This window comes from Pseudophryne corroboree, chromosome 10, assembly GCF_028390025.1.
Source record: "Pseudophryne corroboree isolate aPseCor3 chromosome 10, aPseCor3.hap2, whole genome shotgun sequence".
NCBI classification, from domain to species: domain Eukaryota; kingdom Metazoa; phylum Chordata; class Amphibia; order Anura; family Myobatrachidae; genus Pseudophryne; species Pseudophryne corroboree.
Genome location: NC_086453.1, coordinates 296,663,713 through 296,688,644, shown reverse-complemented (window position 1 = coordinate 296,688,644; position 24,932 = coordinate 296,663,713). Strand labels below are relative to the sequence as shown.

Genomic DNA, 24,932 nt, shown 5'->3' with positions numbered 1-24,932 from the left:
TAAATTCTACAAATTTGATACCCTGGCTGAGGAGGACCTGGAGTTCTCTCATTCGGTGCTGCAGAGTCATCCGCACTCTCCCGCCCGTTTGGGAGCTTTGGTATAATCCCCATGGTCCTTACGGAGTCCCAGCATCCACTAGGACGTCAGAGAAATAATAAGATTTTACTTACCGATAAATCTATTTCTCGTAGTCCGTAGTGGATGCTGGGCGCCCATCCCTAGTGCGGATTGTCTGCAATACTTGTATATAGTTATTGTTACAAAAATTCGGGTTATTGTTGTGAGCCATCTTTTCAGAGGCTCCTTTGCGTTTATCATACTGTTAACTGGGTTCAGATCACAAGTTGTACGGTGTGATTGGTGTGGCTGGTATGAGTCTTACCCGGGATTCAATATCCTTCCTTATTATGTACGCTCGTCCGGGCACAGTATCCTAACTGAGGCTTGGAGGAGGGTCATAGGGGGAGGAGCCAGTGCACACCACCTGATCCTTAAGCTTTTATTTTGTGCCCTGTCTCCTGCGGAGCCGCTATATCCCCATGGTCCTTACGGAGTCCCAGCATCCACTACGGACTACGAGAAATAGATTTATCGGTAAGTAAAATCTTATTATTTCTCTAACGTCCTAGTGGATGCTGGGGACTTCGTAAGGACCATGGGGAATAGACGGGCTCCGCAGGAGATAGGGCACTTTAAGAAAGCTTTGGATTCTGGGTGTGCACTGGCTCCTCCCTCTATGTCCCTCCTCTAGACCTCAGTTAGATCCTGTGCCCAGAGGATGAAGGGCGCACTGCAGGGAGCTCTCTTGAGTTCTTTGCTACAGAAAGCATTTTTGTTTTGGATTTTTACTTTTTTACAGGGAGCACTGCTGGCAACAGGCTCCCTGCATCGAGGGACTGAGGAGAGATGGGCAGACCTACTTAACTGATAGGATCTGCTGCCTCGGCTACTGAACACCATTAGCTTCAGAGGGGATGAACACAGGTTCGTCCTGGGCGTCCACCCCCGGAGCCGCGCCGCCTTTCTCCTCACAGAGCCAGAAGAGCAGAAGCAAGAAGACGTCTCAGGCGGCAGAAGCCTTCAGCTTCACAGAGGTAACGCACAGCACTGCAGCTGTGCGTCATTGCTCCACATCACCTCACACACTCCGGTCACTGTATGGGTGCAGGGCGCAGGGGGGGGGGGGGGCCTGGGCAGCAATAGTAACACCTCTTGGATGGCAAATAGGTATATACATGTACAGCTGGGCACTGTACATGTATATAATTGAGCCCCCGCCATTTTTTCACAATTTTGAGTGGGATAGAAGCCTGCCGCCGAGGGGGCGGGGCTTCTCCCTCAGCACTCACCAGCGCCATTTCTCTCTTCACAGAACGCTGAGAGGAAACTCCCTGGACTCTCCCCTCCTTACACACGGTGAAGGGGGTTTAAAAAGAGAGGGGGGGGCACATAATTGGCGGATACAATATAATACAGCGCTGCTGGGGAAAAACATTGTGTTGGTCTCCAGGTTGTTGCGCTGGGGTGTGTGCTGGCATACTCTCTCTCTCTGTCTCTCCAAAGGGCCTTTCAGGGGATACTGTCTTCAGAAAAAGTTTCCCTGTGTGTGTGCAGTGTGTCGGTACGGGTGTGTCGACATGTTTGATGAGGAAGGCTCGCTAAATGTGGAGGGGGAGTGCTTGAATGTCAGGGCAACGCCGACACCGGACTGGGTGGATATGCTAAATGTCTTGAATGTAAATGTAAATCTTCTGCATAAAAGATTAGACAAGGCTGAAGCTAGGGATCAGTCAGGTAGCCAGCCCGTGCCTGTCCCTGGGGAGCCAGGACCTTCAGGGTCTCAAAAGCGCCCCATAGCCCAGGTCGCTGACACAGATACCGACACAGATACTGACTCTAGTGTCGACTATGAGGATGCAAAATTACAGCCGAAGGTGGCAAAAGGTATTAGGTACATGATTATTGCCATAAAGGAGGTTTTGCATATCACGGAAGAACCCCCTGTCCCTGACACGAGGGTTCACATGTATAAAGGGAAAAGGCCTGAGGTCACGTTTCCGTCCTCATTTGAGCTAAGCGAATTATGCGAAAAGGCTTGGGAATCTCCAGATCGGAGACTACAGGTTCCCAAAAGGATTCTCATGACGTATCCCTTTCCACAGAAGGATCGGATACGATGGGAATCTGCGCCTAAAGTAGACAAGGTGCTGACACGCTTATCCAAGAAGGTGGCACTGCCTTCTCCGGATACAGCTTCCCTCAAGGATCCTGCTGATCGCAAGCAGGAATTCACCCTGAAGCACATTTACACACATTCAGGAACTATAGTTAGGCCGGCCATGGCGTCGGCCTGGGTTTGTAGTGCTGTCGTGGCATGGGCAGACTCCTTATCTACGGAGATTGACACCTTAGATAGGGATACCATCCAAATGACCATGGAGCATATCAGAGATGCTGCCTTGTATATGAGGGATGCTCAGAGAGACATTTGTTTACTAAGCTCTAGAATAAACGCTATGTCTATTTCTGCTAGGTGGCTCTTGTGGACCCGACAGTGGACGGGAGACGCCGACTCGAAGTGGCATATGCAGTCGTTGCCGTACAAGGGGGAGGAATTGTTTGGAGAAGGCCTCTCGGACCTAGTCTCTACTGCTACGGCCGGTAAATCGAATTTTTTACCTTATGTTCCCCCGCAGCATTCTAAGAAGGTACCGCATTATCAAATGCAGTCCTTTCGTTCCAATAAAAACAAGAAGGTACGAGGATCGTCCTTCGTTGCCAGAGGTAAAGGTAGGGGAAAGCGGCTGCACTCAGCTAGTTCCCAGGAGCAGAAGTCCTCCCCTGCTTCCGCAAAGTCCACAGCATGACGCTGGGGCTTTCCGGGGGGAGTCAGATCAAGTGGGGGCACGTCTTCGTCTTTTCAGCCACGTCTGGGTTCAATCGCAGGTGGATCCCTGGGCAATAGAGATTGTTTCCCAGGGATACAGACTGGAATTCGAAGACATGCCCCCTCGCCGGTTTTTCAAATAGGCTCTACCAGCTTCCCCGTCAGAGAGGGAGCTAGTGTTAGCGGCAATTCACAAATTGTACATTCAACAGGTGATAATCAAGGTTCCTCATCTCCAGCAAGGAGAGGGTTATTATTCATCCCTGTTTGTGGTACTGAAACTGGACGGTTCGGTCAGACCCATTCTAAATCTAAAATCCCTGAACCTGTACTTGAAGAGGTTCAAGTTCAAGATGGAATCGCTCAGAATGGTCATCGCCAGCCTGGAGGGAGGGGATTGGATGGTGTCCCTGGACATAAAGGATGCGTACCTTCATGTTCCGATTTCCCCCCCTCACCAGGCGTTTCTGAGATTTGCAGTACAGGATTGTCACTACCAATTTCAGACGTTGCAGTTTGGTCTTTCCACGGCCCCGAGAATTTTCACCAAGGTAATGGCGGAAATGATGGTGCTCTTGCGCAAGCAGGGGGTCACAATTATCCCATACTTGGACGATCTCCTTATAAAGGCGAGATCTCGGGAGAAGTTGCTGGACAGCGTGTCTCTGTCCGTGAAGACGTTGCAGAGGCACGGTTGGATTCTCAATTTACCGAAATCCCAGCTGGTGCCTGCAACGCGTCTGACCTTTTTGGGCCTGATTCTAGACACAGACCAAAAAAACGAAGAAAAAAAACAAAGTTTCTTCCGGTGGAGAAGGCTCAGGAGCTCATAGCCCTGGTCAGGAACCTTTTAAAGCTAAAAAAGGTTTCTGTGCATCATTGCACAAAGGTTCTGGGGAAGATGGTGGCTTCATACAAGGCCATCCCCTTCAGCAGGTTCCATGCGAGGACCTTCCAATGGGACCTATTGGACAAATGGTCCGGGTCCCATCTACATTTGCAGAAACGGATCACCCTGTCTCCCAGGGCCAGGGTATCTCTCCTGTGGTGGCTGCACAGTGCTCACCTCCTAGAGGGTCGCAGGTTCGGCATTCAGGACTGGATCCTGGTGACCACGGACGCGAGCCTCCGAGGTTGGGGAGCTGTCGCACTGGAAAGAAATTTCCAAGGTCTCTGGTCAAGCCTAGAGACTTGTCTCCACATCAATGTCCTGGAGTTAAGGGCCATTTACAACGCCCTACGCCAGGCGGAGGAATGGCTTCAGAACAAACCGGTTCTGATTAAGTCGGACAATGTCACGGCAGTGGCTCATGTAAACCGCCAGGGCGGCACAAGGAGCAGAGTGGCCATGGCAGAGGCGTCCAGAATTCTGCGCTGGGCGGAAGGCCATGTAAGCGCGCTATCAGCAGTGTTCATCTCGGGGGTGGACAACTGGGAGGCGGACTTCCTCAGCAGGCACGACCTGCATCCGGGAGAGTGGGGACTTCATCAAGAAGTCTTCACACAGATCGTGGATCGGTGGGAACTGCCTCAAATAGACATGATGGCGTCCCGTCTCAACAAAAAGCTAAAGAGGTATTGCGCCAGGTCAAGAGACCCTCAGGCGGTAGCTGTAGACGCTCTGGTGACACCATGGGTGTTCAGATCGGTCTATGTGTTTCCTCCTCTGCCTCTCATACCCAAGGTGTTGAGATAAATAAGACTAAGAAGGGTCAGAGCAATTCTCATTGTTCCAGATTGGCCAAAGAGGACTTGGTATCCGGATCTGCAAGAGTTGCTCACAGAAGATCCGTGGCCTCTTCCTCTAAGGCAGGACCTGCTGCAGCAGGGGCCCTGTCTGTTCCAAGACTTACCGCGGCGGTTGAACGCCGGATCCTTGCGGAAAAAGGGATTCCGGAGGAGGTCATTCCTACCCTGATCAAAGCTAGGAAGGATGTGACATCGAAACATTATCACCGGATATGGCGGAAATATGTTTCTTGGTGTGAGGCCAGAGCTGCTCCTACGGAGGAGTTCCATTTGGGCCGTTTGCTTCACTTCCTTCAAACGGGAGTGAATTTGGGCCTAAAATTAGGGTCCATAAAGGTCCAAATTTCGGCCTTATCCATTTTCTTTCAAAGAGAATTGGCTTCTCCTCCTGAAGTACAGACTTTTGTGAAGGGCGTGCTGCATATTCAGCCTCCCTTTGTGCCTCCGGTGGCGCCTTGGGATCTTAACGTGGTATTAAGTTTCCTCAAGTCACCTTGGTTTGAACCACTCAAAACAGTGGAGTTGAAATACCTCACTTGGAAAGTGGTCATGTTGTTGGCCTTAGCTTCTGCAAGGCGTGTTTCGGAATTAGCGGCTTTATCATATAAAAGCCCATACCTGATTTTTCACGTGGATAGGGCAGAGTTGAGGACTCGGCCTCAATTTCTGCCCAAGGTGGTCTCATCTTTTCATATGAACCAACCTACTGTCGTGCCTGTGGCTACACGGGACTTGGAGGATTCTGAGTCCCTGGATGTGGTCAGGGCTTTGAAGATTTATGTAACCAGAACAGCTAGGATCCGGAAGACGGAAGCTCTGTTTGTTCTGTATGCGGCCAACAAGGTTGGCGCTCCTGCTTCAAAGCAGACTATTGCTCGCTGGATCTGTAACACGATTCAGCAGGCGCATTCTACGGCAGGATTGCCATTACCTAAATCGGTTAAGGCCCATTCCACTAGGAAGGTGGGCTCTTCTTGGGCAGCTGCCCGAGGGGTCTCGGCATTACAGCTTTGCCGAGCGGCTACTTGGTCAGGTTCCAACACTTTTGCTAAGTTCTATAAGTTTGATACCCTGGCTGAGGAGGACCTTGTGTTTGCTCAATCGGTGCTGCAGAGTCATCCGCACTCTCCCGCCCGTTTGGGAGCTTTGGTATAATCCCCATGGTCCTTACGGAGTCCCCAGCATCCACTAGGACGTTAGAGAAAATAAGATTTTACTTACCGGTAAATCTATTTCTCGTAGTCCGTAGTGGATGCTGGGTGCCCGTCCCAAGTGCGGACTTCTTCTGCAAGACTTGTATATAGTTATTGCTTCAAAAAGGGTTATATTATAGTTGGTCGGTCTTGAACCGAGGCTATGTTAATTGTTCATACTGTTAACTGGGTAGTTTATCACAAGTTATACGGTGTGATTGGTGTGGCTGGTATGAATCTCACCCTTAGATTACAAAAATCCTTTCTTCGTACTGTTCATATCCTCTGGGCACAGTTTCTCTAACTGAGGTCTAGAGGAGGGACATAGAGGGAGGAGTCAGTGCACACCCAGAATCCAAAGCTTTCTTAAAGTGCCCTATCTCCTGCGGAGCCCGTCTATTCCCCATGGTCCTTACGGAGTCCCCAACATCCACTACGGACTACGAGAAATAGATTTACCGGTAAGTAAAATCTTATTTTTTCGAGTCTTAAAAGAACGGCTACAATATAAACATAATAAGTAGATAATAATAAATATTTCCTCCACTGCTGAAGTAGTTATAATCCTTATGTGTTATAAAACAGAAAAGTTAAGCAGAGGGTTAAAATATACAATATAGGTACAAAATAAAAGTCTGTTCTTCTGCTAAGGAAATAGTGTAAGCAGTACATGCTCAGTGCTTACCCTGTTCTTTCCCTCTGTATCAGAGTGCTGTGTTATGCCGGCAGCCACAACAGTGATGCCATTTACACTGCCTCCTCTGCCATCCATTTCATTAAGGATAGAAATTGTTTCCAATTTCAGAGGTAGGCAAGGAGTAGACAACTACATTGTAACATGCACTCTGACTGTTGCATTGTGTATACAAGGGGGTGATTTATGGTCCTGCAGGGTGCACTGAAAAAGGGCAGGGTGCTTTTTCACATCTCAAAAATGGACAGGGTGCAGCACCCTGCTGAAACAGCCTAGAAGGAACACTATTCTCCGGGTCCACTGTTGCTTTACCCTTGTGGCCTTAGTGCATGCCTAAAATTCTGGCATTCAGGTAGCTTTTCCAGGGTGATGGAACAACACAGGACACTGTGTATCATGGACAGTTTTAGTTGTGCTTCCTAGAAGTAACAGGGTACTGAGTAGTGGGATGCATTTGGCGTGCTTCTAGAAAGTTGGGGTCTGAATGGACAAACTTTGTGTTGTTACACTAACTGCAATCCACTTTCTAGTATATAGTACACCTGTAATGTAACATATATCCTGATTGTACTGATACTCTGTCTTTGCACCAGAAAGCACACTGGAGAGAAGCCGTTTGAATGTACAAAGTGCGGTAAATGTTACTTCAGGAAGGAGAACTTGGTGGAGCACCATGCGCGGAACTGTATGAACAGAAGTGAGCAGGTGGGTCCAGCTGGGTGTACAACGCGGCATCTCTCCACCTGATGGACACAACCTACCTGGCTGGGGGCATTGATTTTCTCAGTACTTATGGAGCAGAGGGTCAGGGTCTGGTCGCTGCCTAGTTTGTATCTCATTTTATATTTCACTCTCCATGACCAACTTACCTTGTTTGACTTGCACTTTGCTACACAGAGTAATATGTAACACCATGTTACACTGCTGTCCTATTAGCCACCAAGCTATTGCTCATACATAAGACTAGTGGATGGGCTCTGGGGGTGGGGTAGGGAAAGTCAATTGTTTAATGGGCACCCATAATTGCATATCGCCCGTCACTTTAGATGGGGCTATATGTAATTGTTTGGGCAGCCATTGTTTTTTCGCGCTGATCGTACCCAGAAGTACCGGGTTTAATTGCGCAAAATGGTGTAATAGGCACGACGAAACAAGTGCCGTCTGGGCGTCCAAACTGGACACTTTTCTCACATTTCTGCTTTGCCACCTCAGGAGGCTGCAAGCAGAAACTATATTAGTGTGCCCGTCAGAAGAAACAATTGAATAGCTGCTGGCAGGATCGCATAGGTGCAGGAGGGGGCAACGATAACAATTGAATTGCCCAATTTGAGGAGAAATATGGCGCAGAGATATAGCATGTCTGCAGCTGATGTGACATCACAGGGCTTCCTGCAAACAGAAGTCCTATTGCAAGTGTCCTGTGTGATGTGGAAGGGCCTTTCAGGCAACCTGTGAGCAGCTGGCATGATTACAGTGCCAGTTATAGTGTACCCACACAGCGAGACAAATCACACAAGTCTTATCCTCGTCTCCTGCAGGTACTGAGCACAGTGGACAGAACCTGCCGGATTAATGGCGTTTGCAGAGTAGAGTGGGAAAGTCTGGGGAGAGTACCAAGCAGGAAATAGACCATAGAGTTCCTCTAACAGTTCCCGGAATGTGAAAAAATGAGATTTAAACTGTATCCTGGTCCTCTTGTGTCGAGACTTGCGTACCTCTGTATAATCTGTTACTGGATACTTGTGGTTATGCTGCTTTAGATCAAACTGCCGGGTGTCTGGAAAACACTGTACAAGCCCATCCAATCTCTTGGTCAGTCAGAGAGATAAATACAATAGGGCGATGTCTGCATATGATCACCCTCTGGCTGATGACGCCTTATTTGATCCTACCATGTCATTTTGTGATCTTCCAGATTTGTACACAGATATCAGTGAGCATGTGTGGTAACATCTGACCGATATGGCATTTCAGGTGGCTGGAGTGAGTGTGGGCAGCTTCAGTACAAATTCTGGAAATGTGTTTTACCCGTAGTCGTTGTTTGAGCTGATTAACACCCCCTGGAATAACCTGCACAATGTTTGTGAGGAGTCCATCCTCTTGTTCGTTCTGAATCTCCCCTGACAGGGGTCTGATTGTAGCTGTCATTTCTGTCTTCTCATCATAGGTTTTTAATTGCACATCTTGTCATGAAGTTTTCAAAAGAAGGATGGAGCTGAGGTTACATATGGTGACCCACACAGGTGTGATGCCTTATAAGGTAAGTGTGTCCTGCAGTATAACTAGGCAGCCGTTAATGCATTATTTATGGTAGCTGGAATTCATTTCTGTCTATAAAATGCAGTTTTAATTACTTTTTTATTTTTTTTATAATGAATGCACGTTTATTAAATGTTTTGAAACATATTAAGGTTATAGCAAATAAATTGGCTGAGCAGACAGTGCTTTAAAGACTCATATCCGGTTTGCCTCTGCATAGGAAGGCAAGTGACCCTCTTAAAGCGAAAGCTTTATTAAAGTATAATAGTTCCCATTTTAGATCAAACCTGTTTGTCATTACTTATCCAGCACGTCTGCTTGGTCACTCTGGGGCAACGTGGATGGCTAAGAAGGACACTTGTTTGCTAATATTAAGTAATTTATCGAGTCAGACTTTGGAATTTTTTTTGGGGGGGAAGAAATGTAACATCCAGTAGATGGGGTAATACCTCTAAATACCACTAGGTGTCACTGCTGTGACTGTCTTGTTTTGTTTGCTGGTATAAACCTCTGTGCAAAGCTCAAATACAGATAACATTACGGCTGACATTTGGGAAGCAGAGCTTATGACATCATCTACCCTCCAGCATTCACACGGATACCGATACCCAGTTGAAATCGTCTGCTGATCTTTTTTCACAGCGCAGTTATTCTGGCTTTTGTTTTCTATGTTGACATAGCGATTGGTCCTCTGCCCCCCCTTCATTGTCTCGAAACAAACCTCAGCTGACTACGAGTGCAGGGTTCAGTATGATATACTGACGGACGGGATGCCAGTTGTCAGTATACTGACAGCAGCATCCTGTCCGTCATGATCCCAACAGCCCTCCATTTATTCCCCTAACAATTCATCTTTTCCCTGCCCTAACCTTGTGGGTGCCTAACCCTCCCCGTTAGGTGCCTAACCCTAACCCTCTCTTTTCGGTGCCTAACCCTAACCCTCCCCGCTAGGTGCCTAACCGTACCTTCCCCGCTGCCTAAACCTACCTAAACAGTGCCTTAGCAAAGAAAAACAAAAAAACATTAATGTGCCCCTAGGCTTCAGGTCGACCACTATTGGTCGACAGTGACTAACTCGACACCTAAAATGGGTCGACACAAGCATTAGGTCGACATGAGTTTAAAAAAAAAAATTGCTGTTGTTTTCTTCGTAGAGTGACCAGGAACCCTACTTAGTGCACCGTGTCCCCTCGCATGGCTCGCAGAACCGTTCACAATCATAGTCCACGTGGATCGTAAAGTATGAAAAAGTTTAAAAGATTAAATTATTTTTGAAAACCTCATATCGACCTAGAAACCATGTTGACCTAATGCATGTCGCCCATTAGTGGTCGACCTAATGACTGTTGACCTAGAGACCGGATACCATATTATAGTGTAACAGTCTTTTTAAAGGCAGTGTACAATTCCCAGCACACCATAGTCATATGGTTGTATGCGTTCAGCTCAGCGGTTTGGCACTATGGCTGAATATCTTTATACTGGCAAATATACAAGAAATCATTTTCCATATATGGCAACATTTTATTTTTTTAAGCCGCAGAGACAGATCAACTTTAGATTCATGGGGGCAGATGTATTAAGCCTGGAGAAGTGATAAAGCAGTGATAAGTGCAAGGTGATAACACACCAGCCAATCAGCTGCAATATTTAAATTGACAGGAGCTGACTGGCTGTTGCGTTATCACCTTCCACTTATCACCGCTTTATCACTTCTCCAGGCTTAATACATCTGCCCCATTGTTTGATGTAACTATTAAGAATTTTTTTTCAACTTTCAATCAAAACTGGGGGGCAGATGTATCAAGCCTGGAGAAGTGATAAAGCAATAAGTGGACGGTGGTAACGCACCAGCCAGTCTGCTCCTGTCATTTTTCAAATGCGTAATGATTGGTTGGTGTGTTATCACCTTCCACTTATCTCTGCTATATCAGTTCTCCATGCTTCATAAATCTGCCCCTGGGTCTTATTTTCATTAAATAAGTGTAAAGGTCTCCTTGTTCTGTACGGTCATCACTCTGCTGAGGCTTCCCCTGTTTTATGCTCTCTGTGTCGTCGTCTTGTGGCTGTTGTTGCTTTGTATTACCTGTGTTGGTATTGATTTTGCAGCCTTGACCTCTGAAGTGTTTTCATTGGCTAAATGTACATGTGAGCTGTTCCATTAAGGGGCAGGGCGGCACCAGATGTGTCTGCGTCAGTAGAATCCGGGTCCCAAACATAGTCTCTCAGGATTTACCAGGTCTCTCTACTGTCGGTTACTCGCCTGTCAGTCGGAGCTGGCAAATTAAAGGAACCTATCACTTTTCTTAACCACTTAGGAGTATATTCAATAACTGTTGGAAGCTGCCGTCTTGTCGTAAAGACGGCAGCTTCCGACAGTTTTAGGTCGGAAGGGGTTCCGACCTATTCATTACAGCCCCATTTATTCCGACAAGTCTGGAAACCCGACTTGTCGGAATGCACGTTGATCGGCGGCTTCTGCCGCCGATCAGCGTGCATTGTCGGAAGCGGGGCCAAACCCGACAGGTTTTAGACCCGTTTCCGACAATCTCAATCCGACTTTAAAAAAAGTCGCATTGAGATGAGGGAGCTGAGAGCAGGAGGCGGGGGAGCAGCGGGGAGAGCAGGGACCCAGCGGCAGCGTCCACCCGGCTCCAGCAAGCAAGGTCCCACTGGCTGGAGCCGGGTGGACGCTGCCGTGAGCCTCGTTGTTACGCTGCTGCAGCCGCTGCTCCTCCTCACCTCCTCCCGGCGCTGCAGACAGCTCCCTCCCCCAGGCGCCGGTGACAGCTTCCCCCGCTGCTGACAGCAGCGGCAGGACATGACAACGGGAGCTGCCAAATCCGACAGTCTGATTTGGCCGCTCTTTTGAATAGGGGTTGTCGGGTCCATTCCGACAGCTGCATGTGTCGGAATGGAGCCGACTCTTATTGAATATACCCCTTAACTGACGATTTTCCCTTCAAAACCGTTCATAACATTGTTTTTGTTTAAAAAAATATTTAATATAGTTTAAAAATATATTTTTAAAATATATGATGCACATGTGCAGAACGCATCTCCTTGTCAAAAACTGGGGGACATAGTGGAGTGGCATGGTCACGTGTGATCTGACCATGCCAGTTAAGTGGTTAAATAAATATCTCTTTAACTACCTGGCAGCCTGCCACACTGTCTGTTCAGGAATATTGGGCCACTTTCAGTACAAATAACCTTAGTGCCAAATTCCTGTGCATTTTCCTCACATAAACCCTCTTACCTTTTTTTTTTTTTTTTCTCTTTTCAATATTTTCAGTGTTCTATATGTCCCCAACAATTCATGCAGAAAAAACATCTTCAGAGCCACATGATCAAAATGCATGGAGAACCCAAACCTCATGCTGTGAGTATCCCCTGTGGGGTGTAAGTAGACCTCCTTTTCCTGCACTGTGATCTCCTAGGCATCGCATTTGCTAGATCAGTGGTTCTCAAGCTTGTTCCTCAGGATCCCGTACAGCTCACGTTTTTCGGGTCACGTAGCAGGTGCACAGGTGTACTCATTAGTCACTGACACATTTTAAAAGATCGGCAGGTGGAGCTAATTATTCCACTTGTGATTCTGTGAGGAGACCTGGCAAACGTGAACTGTTGGCGGTCCTTGAGAACAGAGTTTGAGAACCTATGTGTTAGAGAGGCCCTCCTATTGACGTATGTCCCAGCTGGAGAAGCCACTTATTACATGCATGAAATGCAGTCAGTTTCACAGTAGCTGTTTGTGCTTTTGTGTACGTATGATCATTTCTGATCATCGGCTCACGTGTACTACCAGCAGCTGCTGCTAACCTGTGGTTGTGTTGTAGTGTCCAACGTGTGGAAAATGCTTCTTTACACGAACTGAACTCCGCCTTCATGAAGCCTTCAAACACCGGGGGGAGAAGCTGTTTGTGTGTGAGGAGTGCGGGCACAGGGCCTCCAGCAGAAGCGGCTTACAGATGCATATCAAAGCCAAGCACAGGTCAGCACTTCCCGTCTGCAAGCCACAGTGTTCTGTTATATTATAATAAATGATTGCTACCAAGCAGCATCAATATCTGGCTTTCTCTAACGTCCTAGGGTATACTGGGATGGTCTAGTATCATGGGGTATAGATGGGGTCCATTGGAGCCTGGCACTTTAAATTTCTTCAGAGAGTGCTGGCTCTTCCCCTCTATGCCCCTCCCGCAGACCCAGTTTAGAAAAATATGCCCATGGAGCCGGGTGCATTCTCTGGAGCTCCAGAGAGAGTTATTCAAAAATGTTGTTTTAGTTTATTATTTTCAGGCAGAACTGGTTGTCATCAGTCTGTCTGCGTTGTGGGACTTGGGGGGACCGGTACCAGCCTCTTGAAGGGTGAATGGTCTGGATCCCCGCTGACAGGACTTAGCTCCTGAAGGGGGTTGTTTCACTCACCCACAGCGGTGAGCGCTCTCCCCCACAGCATGCCGCCACCCCTAATTGCTATGCTGAAGACGCTGGTGGTGAGTACAAAGCTGGGGTCCAGTTAGTTGGTCCCCGGTTCTGATGGCCGCGTTAGGGTGGCGGGCTCACAGCTTAAGTGCTGATATTGTCCCTCTGTGTAAGTCCACACTGGCGCTGACGCTAGAAAGGGGTTTTAACCCCAATTTCTGCAGCGGGGTACATTGGTTTCCACAGGGAGACATCTGGGGTGTAGAGATGGATCTTGATCCAGGCACCAACAGGCTAAAGGTTTAGACTGTCCCAGGATGCATTGGGGCCTCCTCTATAACCCCTCCTCCAAGCACTGTGAGCTCAGTTTCGTGTTGGTGCCTGCAAAAGCAGGTCACTTAACAGGGGGGCTGCACTGGGCATCCCTGAAAAAGCTTTTAGAAGACTTCAAGGGCCGCAGCACTTACATGTCACATTCTGTGCTGCGGCTTTGTCACCTCCCCAGCGGCGACGCATACTCCCGCTGGCTCTGTTCCCGGGTACTTGCGGCGGAGATGCTCCTGCTCTAGGTACATGGTTACAGACGCTCTCCTGGTTCGCGTGGCTGCTACTGAAGGGAAGAGGTAAGATGGCCCCCCCAGACAGGACCTGCCATTAAATCGCGTTCCGGTCGCAGTCCAAGGAGACGGACTGCGACGCTGGCATGGACACTGTAACAGAGCAGGGACCAGACTATATCCACCAGGGCATGGGAGCACAGGTCGGATATATAAATATCCACTTTAATAAGACTCCATAGTACCAGGTGTTGAGGACCAGCATAGGGGAGAAGGCGCTTGACCTGTAGACCCTCCCTCAGCTCTGGGCGCCATCTGCTGCTGGTGTTCCTGCCCTGGAGCTGCCTCACACTCTTCCTGACTGAGACACTGGGCGCCATCTTCTATGATTAGCTGCAACTGGTCTCTGGGACTGCAGGGCAAGGTCTCCTCTGTAAATCCGCCTGTACATCAGCGCCGTGATTTTAAAGACACTTGCGTATTCTACATGTCAATAATAAGACCGTGTTAAGAACAAGTGGACCTGTGCAAGAATATACTGTAATGCGGGCCGCGCATTGAGATCTACATATATATATATATATATATATATATATACAGGTTGAGTATCCCTTATCCAAAATGCTTGGGACCAGAGGTATTTTGAATATTGGATTTTTCCGTATTTTGGAATAATTGCATCCCATAATGAGATATCATGGTGATGGGACCTAAATCTAAGCACAGAATGCATTTATGTTTCATATACACCTTATACACACTGCCTCAAGGTCATTTAATACAATATTTTTTATAACTTTGTGCATTAAACAAAGTGTGTCTACATTCACACAATTCATTTATGTTTCATATACACCTTATACACACAGCCTGAAGGTCATCTAATACAATATTTTTAATAACATTGTGTATTAAACAATGTTTGTGTACATTGAGCCATCAAAAAACAAAGGTTTCACTATCTCACTCAAAAAAGTCTGTATTTCGGAATATTTGGATATGGGATACTCAACCTGTATATCTACATATCTATCTATCTATATATATATGTGTGTATATATATATGTGTGTGTGTATATATATAACACACTCTCTCTCTCTCTCTCTCTCTCTCTCTCTCTCTCTCTCTCTCTCTCTCTCTCTCTCTCTCTCTCTCTCTCTCTCTCTCTCTCTCTCTCTCTCTCTGGGGCAAAAAAGTAATTGGACAGCTACCGATTGTGCAAGTTGACCCACTCAAAACGAGAGCTCTGTAATTTCCATCACAGGTACACTTCAGCTGTGAGAGACAGAATCTGAAAAAAAAAACAGGAAATCACATTGTACAATTTTTAAACCATTTACTTGTATATTCTTGTGGAAAATAAATATTTGGACACCTACCAAGCAGCAAGATTTCAGGTTCTCACAGACCTGTTACTTCTTCTTTAAGAAGCTCTACTACCCTCCACTCGTTACCTGTATTAATGGCACCTGTTTGAACTGGTTATCTGTATAAAAGACACCTGTCCACACCTTCAAACAGTCAGACTGCTACCTCTCCACCATGGCCAAGACCAGAGAGCTGTCTAAGGACACCAGGGGCAAAATTGTAGCGCTCCACAAGGCTGGGATGAGCTACTCGACAATAGGCAAGCAGCTTGGTGAGAAGAGATCAACTGTTGGTGCAATTATTAAAAAATGGAAGAAATACAAGATCACTGAACATCTCCCTCGACATGGGGCTCCATGCAAGATCTCATCTCGTGGGGTATAAATGATCTTGAGAACGGTGTGGAATCAGCCCAGAACTACACAGGGGGACCTGGTCAATAACTCAAGAGAGCTGGGACTACACTCACAAAGGTTACCATTAGTAACGCACTACGCCAGAAAGGTCCCCCTGCTTAAGTCAGCACATGTCCAGGCCCGTCTAAAGTTTGCCAGTGACCATCTGGATGATCCAGAGGAGGATTGGGAGAATGTAATGTGGTCAGATGAGAGCAAAATCAAACTTTTTGGTATAAACTCCACTCGCCGTGTTTGGAGGGAGAAGAATGATGAATGGCATCCCAAGAACACCATACCCACTGTGAAGCATGGGGGTGGAAACATCATGCTTTGGGCCTGCTTTTCTGCAAAGGGGACAGGACGACTGATCCGTATTAAGGAGAGGATGAATGGGGCTATGTATCGTGAGATTTTGGTCAAAAATCTCCTTCTTTCAGTAAGAGCATTGAAGATGGAACGTGGCTGAGTCTTCCAGCATGACAATGACCCCAAACACACCGCCCGGGCAACTATGGAGTGGCTCCGTAAGAAGCATTTCAAGGTCCTGGCGTGGCCTAGCCAGTCTCCAGACCTCAACCCAATAGAAAATCTGTGGAGGGATTTGAAAGTCCGCGTTGCCTGGTGACAGCCCCAAAACATGACTGATCTAGAGAAGATCAGCATGGAAGAGTGGGCCAAAATACCTGCTACAGTGTGTGCAAACCTGGTCAAGAACTACAGGAACCGTTTGACCTCTGTCATTGCCAACCAAGGTTATATTACAAAGTATTGAGTTAAATGTTTTGATTGTCCAAATATTTATTTTCCGTAAGAATATACAAATAAATTGTTTAAAAATCCATACAACGTGATTTCCTAGTTTCTCTTGTGTCTTAGAGGATGCTGGGGACTCCGTAAGGACCATGGGGTATAGACGGGCTCCGCAGGAGACATGGGCACTCTAAAGACTTTAGAATGGGTGTGCACTGGCTCCTCCCTCTATGCCCCTCCAGACCTCATACTGTGCCCAGAGGAGACTGGGTGCACTGTAGGGGAGCTCTACTGAGTTTCTCTGTAAAAGACTTTTTGTTAGGTTTTTTATTTTCAGGGAGCACTGCTGGCAACAGGCTCCCTGCATCGTGGGACTGAGGGGAGAGAAGCAGACCTACTTAAATGATAGGCTCTGCTTCTTAGGCCACTGGACACCATTATTTCCATAGGGTCGGAACGCAGGTCTCACCCTCGCCGTTCGTCCCGGAGCCGCCGCGCCGCCGTCGTCCTCACAGAGCCGGAAGATAGAAGCCAGGTGAGTATTAAGAAGAAAAGAAGACTTCAGATCTTCACTGAGGTAACGCTGCGCGCCATTGCTCCCACACAGACACAGACAGCGGGCACTGTAAGGGTGCAGGGCGCAGGGGGGGCGCCCTGGGCAGCAATAAAAACCTCTAGGGACACTGGCATATAAAGGAGATACTGCAGAGGCAGTATATTAATAAACCCCCGCCAGTATAAATAATTTTGAGCGGGACCGAAGCCCGCCGGTGAGGGGGCGGGGCTTGGTCCTCCAGCACTAACCAGCGCCATTTTCTCCACAGCACACTGCAGAGAAGCTAGCTCCCCGGACTCTCCCCTGCTGAACAAGGTTACAGAGAGCAAAAAAGAGGGGGGGGCAGGCACATTTTATTGGCGCAGTGAGTGTGTGTGTGTGTATGTATATATGTATATGTGTATATATATATATATATATAATCTGAATACTAACTGGGATTTTATTCCGGTGGCACTGGGTGTGTGCTGGCATACTCTCGCTCTGTCTCTCCAATGGGCCTTATTGGGGGACTGTCTTCATATAGATATATCCCTGAGTGTGTGTGTGTCGGCATGTCTGAAGCGGAAGGCTCATCTAAGGAGGAGGTGGAGCAGATGGTTGTGCTGTCTCCGTCGGCAACGCCGACACCTGATTGGTTGGATATGTGGAATGTTTTAAATGCAAATGTGGCTTTATAACATAATAGATTGGACAAAGCAGAGTCCAGGGATAAAACAGGGAGTCAATCAATGGCTTTGACTGTGTCACAGGGCCCTTCAGGGTCTCAAAAACGTCCCCTGTCCCAAGTAGCAGACACTGATACTGACACGGATTCTGACTCCAGTGTCGACTACAATGATGCGAGGTTACACCCAAGGGTGGCCAAAAGTATTCACTATATGATTATTGCAATAAAAGATGTTTTGCATATCACAGATGACCCCTCTGTCCCTGACACGAGGGTACACATGTATAAGGTAAAGAAACCTGAGGTAACCTTTCCCCCATCTCATGAGCTGAACGCGTTATTTGAAAAAGCTTGGGAAACTCCAGAGAAAAAACTGCAGATTCCCAAGAGGATTCTTATGGCGTATCCTTTCCCTGCACAGGACAGGGTACGGTGGGAATCCTCGCCCAGGGTGGACAAGGCTTTAACGCGCTTGTCCAAGAAGATGGCGCTACCGTCTCCAGACACGGCGGCCCTCAAGGATCCTGCTGATCGCAGACAGGAAACTACCTTAAAATCAATTTATTCACATACGGGTGCTTTGCTCAGACCGGCAATAGCATCGGCTTGGGTTTGTAGTGCGGTAGCAGCTTGGACAGATACCTTATCAGCTGACATTGATACCCTAGATAGGGATACCATTTTATTGACCTTAGGTCACATTAAAGACGCAGTCTTATATATGAGAGACTCTCAGAGAGACGTTGGGCTACTAGGTACAAGAGCCAGCGTCATGGCGATTTCTGCTAGGCGAGCCCTGTGGACCCGCCAATAGACGGGTGATGCCGACTCAAAGAGGCATATGGAAGTTTTGCCTTACAAGGGTGAGGAGTTATTTGGGGAAGGTCTCGCGGACCTGGTTTCCACAGCTACCGCGGGTAAATCTACTTTTTTGCCTTATGTTCCCCCACAGCAAAAGAAAACACGACAATATCAAATGCAGTCCTTTCGGTCGCATAAATCCATAAGAGGTCGGGGCTCTTCCTTCCTCGCCAGAGGTAAGGGTAAAGGGAAAAGAATGCCTGCCATGGCTAGTTCCCAGGAGCAGAAGTCCTCCCCTGCTTCTACTAAATCCACTGCATGACGCTGGGGCTCCACTGAGGGAGTCCGTGCCGGTGGGGGCACGTCTTCGACTCTTCAGCCACGTCTGGGTTCAGTCAGACGTGGATCCTTGGGCGATGGAAATTGTATCCCAGGGCTACAAGCTGGAATTCGAAGAGGTACCTCCGCGCCGATTTTTCAAATCGGCTTTACCAGCTTCTCCCCCAGAAAGGGAGAGCGTTTTAGCTGCAATTCAAAAGCTGTGTCAACAGCAAGTGATTGTCAAGGTTCCCCTAGTTCAACAGGGGAAGGGGTACTATTCAACCCTGTTTGTGGTTCCGAAACCGGATGGCTCGGTCAGACCCATTCTGAATCTAAAATCCCTAAACCTGTACTTGAAAAAGTTCAAATTCAAGATGGAATCGCTCCGGGCAGTTATCTCCAGCCTGGAAGGAGGGGATTTTATGGTGTCACTGGACATAAAGGATGCATACCTTCATGTCCCCATATATCCCCCTCATCAGGCGTACCTGAGATTCGCTGTACAGGGCTGTCATTACCAGTTTCAGACGTTGCTGTTTGGGCTTTCCACGGCCCGAGGATTTTCACCAAGGTAATGGCGGAAATGATGGTGCTCCTGCGCAGGCAAGGAGTCACAATTATCCCGTACTTGGACGATCTCCTGATAAAAGCGAGATCGAGAGATCAGTTGCTGAAAAGCGTGTCGCTCTCCCTGAGAGTGCTCCAGCAGCATGGCTGGATTCTAAATCTACCAAAGTCACAGTTGGTTCCAACGACTCGGCTATCGTTCTTAGGCATGATTCTGGACACGGAACAAAAGAGGGTTTTTCTCCCGATGGAAAAAGCCCAGGAACTCCCGAACATGATCAGAGACCTGTTAAAATGCACTCGAGTAATGGGAAAAATGGTGGTGACCTACGAGGCGATCCCCTTCGGCAGGTTTCATGCGAGGACATTTCAGTGGGACCTTCTGGACAAGTGGTCCGGGTCCCATCTTCAAATTCATCAGAAAATAAGCCTGTCCCCCAGGGCCAGGGTGTCTCTCCTGTGGTGGCTGCAGAGTGCTCACCTTCTAGAGGGTCGCAGGTTCGGCATTCAGGACTGGGTTCTGGTGACCACGGACGCGAGCCTCCGAGGATGGGGAGCAGTCACACAAGGAAGAAATTTTCAGGGACTATGGTCGAGCCAGGAGGCTTGTCTACACATCAACATTCTAGAATTAAGGGCCATATACAACGGCCTACGACAAGCGGAGAATCTTCTTCGCGACCTACCGGTTCTGATTCAATCAGACAACGTCACAGCCGTGGCTCATGTAAACCGCCAAGGCGGGACAAGGAGCAGAGTGGCAATGGCGGAAGCCACCAGGATTCTTCGCTGGACGGAAAATCACGTAAGCGCTCGGTCAGCAGTCTTCATTCCGGGAGTGGACAACTGGGAAGCAGACTTCCTCAGCAGACACGATCTCCATCCAGGAGAGTGAGGACTTCATCAAGATGTTTTTGCAGAGATAACAAGTCTTTGGGGACTTCCTCAAATAGACATGATGGCGTCACGCCTCAACAAGAAGATTCGGAGGTATTGTGCCAGGTCAAGGGGACCCTCAGGCAGTAGCGGTAGACGCCCTGGTGACATCGTGGGTGTTTCAATCGGTCTATGTGTTCCCTCCTCTACCTCTCATCTCAAAAATATTGAGAATCATAAGACGAAAAAGAGTTCGGACAATACTCGTTGTTCCAGATTGGCCTCGAAGGGCCTGGTATTCAGATCTTCAGGAGATGCTCACAGAAGATCCATGGCCTCTTCCTCTCAGGGAGGACCTATTGTAGCAGGGGCCCTACGTATTCCAAGACTTGCCGCAATTACGTTTGACGGCATGGCGGTTGAACACCGAATCCTAGCTGGGAAAGGTATTCCGGAGGAAGTCATCCCTACTCTGATAAAGGCTAGGAAGGAGGTGACGGCGAAACATTATCACCGTATCTGGAGGAAGTATGTATCTTGGTGTGAAGCCAAGAATGCTCCTACGGAAGATTTCCACTTGGGCCGTTTTCTCCACTTTCTACAGACAGGAGTGGATATGGGCCTGAAGTTAGGCTCCATTAAGGTACAGATTTCGGCCTATCTATATTCTTTCAGAAGGAATTGGCTTCTCTCCCAGAAGTCCAGACTTTTGTAAAGGGAGTGCTGCACATCCAGCCTCCTTTTGTGCCCCCAGTGGCACCTTGGGACCTTAACGTGGTGTTACAGTTCCTAAAATCCCACTGGTTTGAGCCTCTTCAAACAGTTGAATTAAAATTTCTCACTTGGAAGGTGGTCATGTTGTTGGCCTTGGCATCTGCAAGGCGGGTGTCCGAATTGGCGGCTTTGTCTCAAAAAGCCCCTATCTGATTTTCCATGTGGATAGAGCAGAGTTGAGGATGCGTCCTCAATTTTTGCCTAAGGTGATTTCATCGTTTCATATGAACCAACCTATTGTGGTGCCGGTGGCTACGGGAGACTTGGAGGATTCCAAGTCCCTGGATGTAGTCAGGGCCTTAAAAATGTATGTAGCCAGGACGGCTTGGATTAGGAAAACAGAAGCACTGTTTGTCCTGTATGCGGCCAACAAGGTTGGCGCTCCTGCTTCTAAGCAGACTATTGCTCGCTGGATCTGTAACACGATTCAGCAGGCTCATTCTACGGCTGGATTGCCGTTACCAAATTCGGTAAAGGCCCATTCCACTAGGAAGGTGGGCTCTTCTTGGGCGGCTGCCCGAGGCGTCTCGGTGTTACAGCTTTGCCGAGCAGCTGCTTGGTCGGGTTCAACCACCTTTGCAAAATTTTACAAGTTTGATACCCTGGCTGATGAGGACCTCATGTTTGCTCAATCGGTGCTGCAGAGTCATCCGCACTCTCCCGCCCGGTTTGGAGCTTTGGTATAACCCCCATGGTCCTTACGGAGTCCCCAGCATCCGCTAGGACGTAAGAGAAGATAAGATTTTAAACCTACCGGTAAATCTTTTTCTCCTAGTCTGTAGAGGATGCTGGGCGCCCGTCCCAGTGTGGACATATTTCTGCAAGGCTTGTATATAGTTGTTGCTTACATAAGGGTTATGTTACAGTTAAGATCAGTCTTTGGCTGATTTGCTGTTTTGTTCATACTGTTAACTGGTTGTGTATATTCCAGGTTATACGGTGTGGGCTGGTATGAATCTTGCCCTTAGATTAACAAAAATCCTTTCCTTGTACTGTCTGTCTCCTCTGGGCACAGTTTCTCTGACTGAGGTCTGGAGGAGGGGCATAGAGGGAGGAGCCAGTGCACACCCATTCTAAAGTCTTTAGAGTGCCCATGTCTCCTGCGGAGCCCGTCTATACCCCATGGTCCTTATGGAGTCCCCAGCATCCACTACGGACTATGAGAAATAGAATTATCGGTAAGTAAATTCTTATTATTTTTTTACATTTATTTTTTTCAGATTCTGTCTCTCACAGTTGAAGTGTACCTATGATGGAATTTACAGAGCTCTCTCATCTTTTTAAGTGGGTCAACTTGCGCAATCTGTGGCTGTCAAAATACTTTTATGCCCCACTGTGTGTGTGTGTGTGTGTGTGTGTGTGTGTGTGTGTGTATGTAGGAGTATATATATATATATATATATATATATATATATATATATATATGTATATATATATATATATATATATATATAAATATATTTATTTCCAGTGCAGTTTTATTGTCTTACATAATTATCTGCATTGTGACTGTGTGTGCTTGTGTCTGCTGTGTGGATTTAACTTTGTGTTTCCCAGCTATATCTATCACTGTATTCTGTACCCTAGGATGAGGTGCGTCGGTCTCATATATAGTGCTGCACAGTATTTACCGTTAAAGTGTATTCTACTGCGTACTCAGTCACATCATACCGGATTTATTCGCTAGTGTTGTGTATTGTGTACGCAGTCACATAGTATCGGATTTAGACGCTGGTGTTGTGTACTGTGTACGCTGTCGCATACTAGGGGATTTATTCGCAGGTATTGTACTCTGTCTGGCTGTATCATACTCATACGCTCTGCGGTTGCATTCACTAAAATGTCTAACACAAAGGGCGGGAAATCCACGAACGCTCCTGTATCATGCAGCACATGCGCCAGGGATTTGCCTGAGGGGGAAGCTTGGAATGATGGTCTGTGTAATATGTGCCATACATCTCCCAGTCAGCCCACAGCTCCTGTAACCAATCAGGAGCCACCTTGGGCGGCGTTCTCTACTATGCTCAATAAGCTTGTGACGTGTCTTACGCCCCATATGGGACCTCCTGTGCCATTGCAGCCACGTATTGTCCCTATGGTAAATCCGCCTTGGGCAGGTAATTTGTCTACCCAGTTGCACAATTGAATCAATCTTTGGTTAGACATAAACCTACCCCAAGTCACTCTGGTGTCAAGGGGTCATCTAAGCAGACCACTTCCTCCTCACAATCCACTAATCTCTCAGAAGATGCTTCTGATGAGGATGGGGAGTATACTGACCCGTCACACTGATACAGCTGCTTCTGACGAGGCATCTACAACTCGGGTTATTATTATTTTCTCTAACGTCCTAGTGGATGCTGGGGACTCCGTCAGGACCATGGGGAATAGCGGCTCCGCAGGAGACAGGGCACAAAAGTAAAAGCTTTAGGATCAGGTGGTGTGCACTGGCTCCTCCCCCTATGACCCTCCTCCAAGCCTCAGTTAGATTTTTGTGCCCGGCCGAGAAGGGTGCAATCTAGGTGGCTCTCCTAAAGAGCTGCTTAGAGTAAAAGTTTTGTTAGGTTTTTTATTTTCAGTGAGTCCTGCTGGCAACAGGCTCACTGCATCGAGGGACTTAGGGGAGAGAAGTGAACTCACCTGCGTGCAGGATGGATTGGCTTCTTAGGCTACTGGACACCATTAACTCCAGAGGGAGTCGGAACACAGGTCTCACCCTGGGGTTCGTCCCGGAGCCGCGCCGCCGACCCCCTTGCAGATGCCGAAAAATGAAGAGGTCCAGAAACCGGCGGCAGAAGACTTTTCAGTCTTCATAAGGTAGCGCACAGCACTGCAGCTGTGCGCCATTGTTGTCAGCACACTTCATAACAGCGGTCACTGAGGGTGCAGGGTGCTGGGGGGGGCGCCCTGGGCAGCAATGATAGTACCTTATTCTGGCTAAAAATACATCACATATAGCCCCTGGGGGCTATATGGATGTATTTAACCCCTGCCAGGTCTCAGAAAAACGGGAGAAGAAGCCCGCCGAAAAGGGGGCGGGGCCTATTCTCCTCAGCACACAGCGCCATTTTCCCTCACAGAAATGCTGGTGGGAAGGCTCCCAGGCTCTCCCCTGCACTGCACTACAGAAACAGGGTTAAAACAGAGAGGGGGGGCACTGATTTGGCGATATGACTACATATATTAAAATGCTATAAGGGAAAAGCACTTATATAAAGGTTGTCCCTGTATAATTATAGCGTTTTTGGTGTGTGCTGGCAAACTCTCCCTCTGTCTCCCCAAAGGGCTAGTGGGTCCTGTCCTCTATCAGAGCATTCCCTGTGTGTGTGCTGTGTGTCGGTACGTGTGTGTCGACATGTATGAGGACGATGTTGGGAGGCGGAGCAAATTGCCTGTAATGGTGATGTCACTCTCTAGGGAGTCGACACCGGAATAGATGGCTTATTTAAGGAATTACGTGATAATGTCAACACGCTGCAAGTCGGTTGACGACATGAGACGGCCGGCAAAAATATTAGTATCTGTCCAGGCGTCTAAAACACCGTCAGGGACGTTATAATGCCCATTTTACCTCAGTCGGTCGACACAGACACGGACACTGACTCAAGTGTCGACGGTGAAGAAACAAACGTATTTTCCTTTAGGGCCACACGTTACTTGTTAAGGGCAATGAAGGAGGTGTTACATATTTCTGATACTACAAGTACCACAAAAAAGGGTATTATGTGGTGTGTGGAAAAACTACCTATAGTTTTTCCTGAATCAGATAAATTAAATGAAGTGTGTGATGAGGCGCGGGGTTCCCCCGATAGAAAATTATTGGCGGTATACCCTTTCCCGCCAGAAGTTAGGGCGCGTTGGGAAACACCCCTTAGGGTGGATAAGGCGCTCACACGCTTATCAAAACAAGTGGCGGTACCGTCTCCAGATACGGCCGCCCTCAAGGAGCCAGCTGATAGGAAGTTGGAAAATATCCTAAAAAGTATATACACACATACTGGTGTTATACTGCGACCAGCGATCGCCTCAGCCTGGATGTGCAGCGCGGGGGTGGCTTGGTCGGATTCCCTGACTGAAAATATT

General features: G+C 47.8%; 1 protein-coding gene across 7 annotated transcripts in view; it reads left to right on the top strand.

The window, feature by feature from the left end:
* ZBTB48 (zinc finger and BTB domain containing 48) overlaps nucleotides 1–24,932 on the top strand; it is a 67,891-nt gene that overhangs the window by 17,278 nt on the left and 25,681 nt on the right. For all 7 annotated transcript variants that reach the window (XM_063943401.1, XM_063943398.1, XM_063943400.1 and 4 more), the window contains exons 4-7: nucleotides 7,120–7,231; nucleotides 8,694–8,786; nucleotides 12,081–12,167; nucleotides 12,625–12,779. In XM_063943401.1, the coding sequence (XP_063799471.1) occupies nucleotides 7,120–7,231; nucleotides 8,694–8,786; nucleotides 12,081–12,167; nucleotides 12,625–12,779 (447 nt within the window). The remainder of the gene's footprint in view (nucleotides 1–7,119; nucleotides 7,232–8,693; nucleotides 8,787–12,080; nucleotides 12,168–12,624; nucleotides 12,780–24,932) is intronic.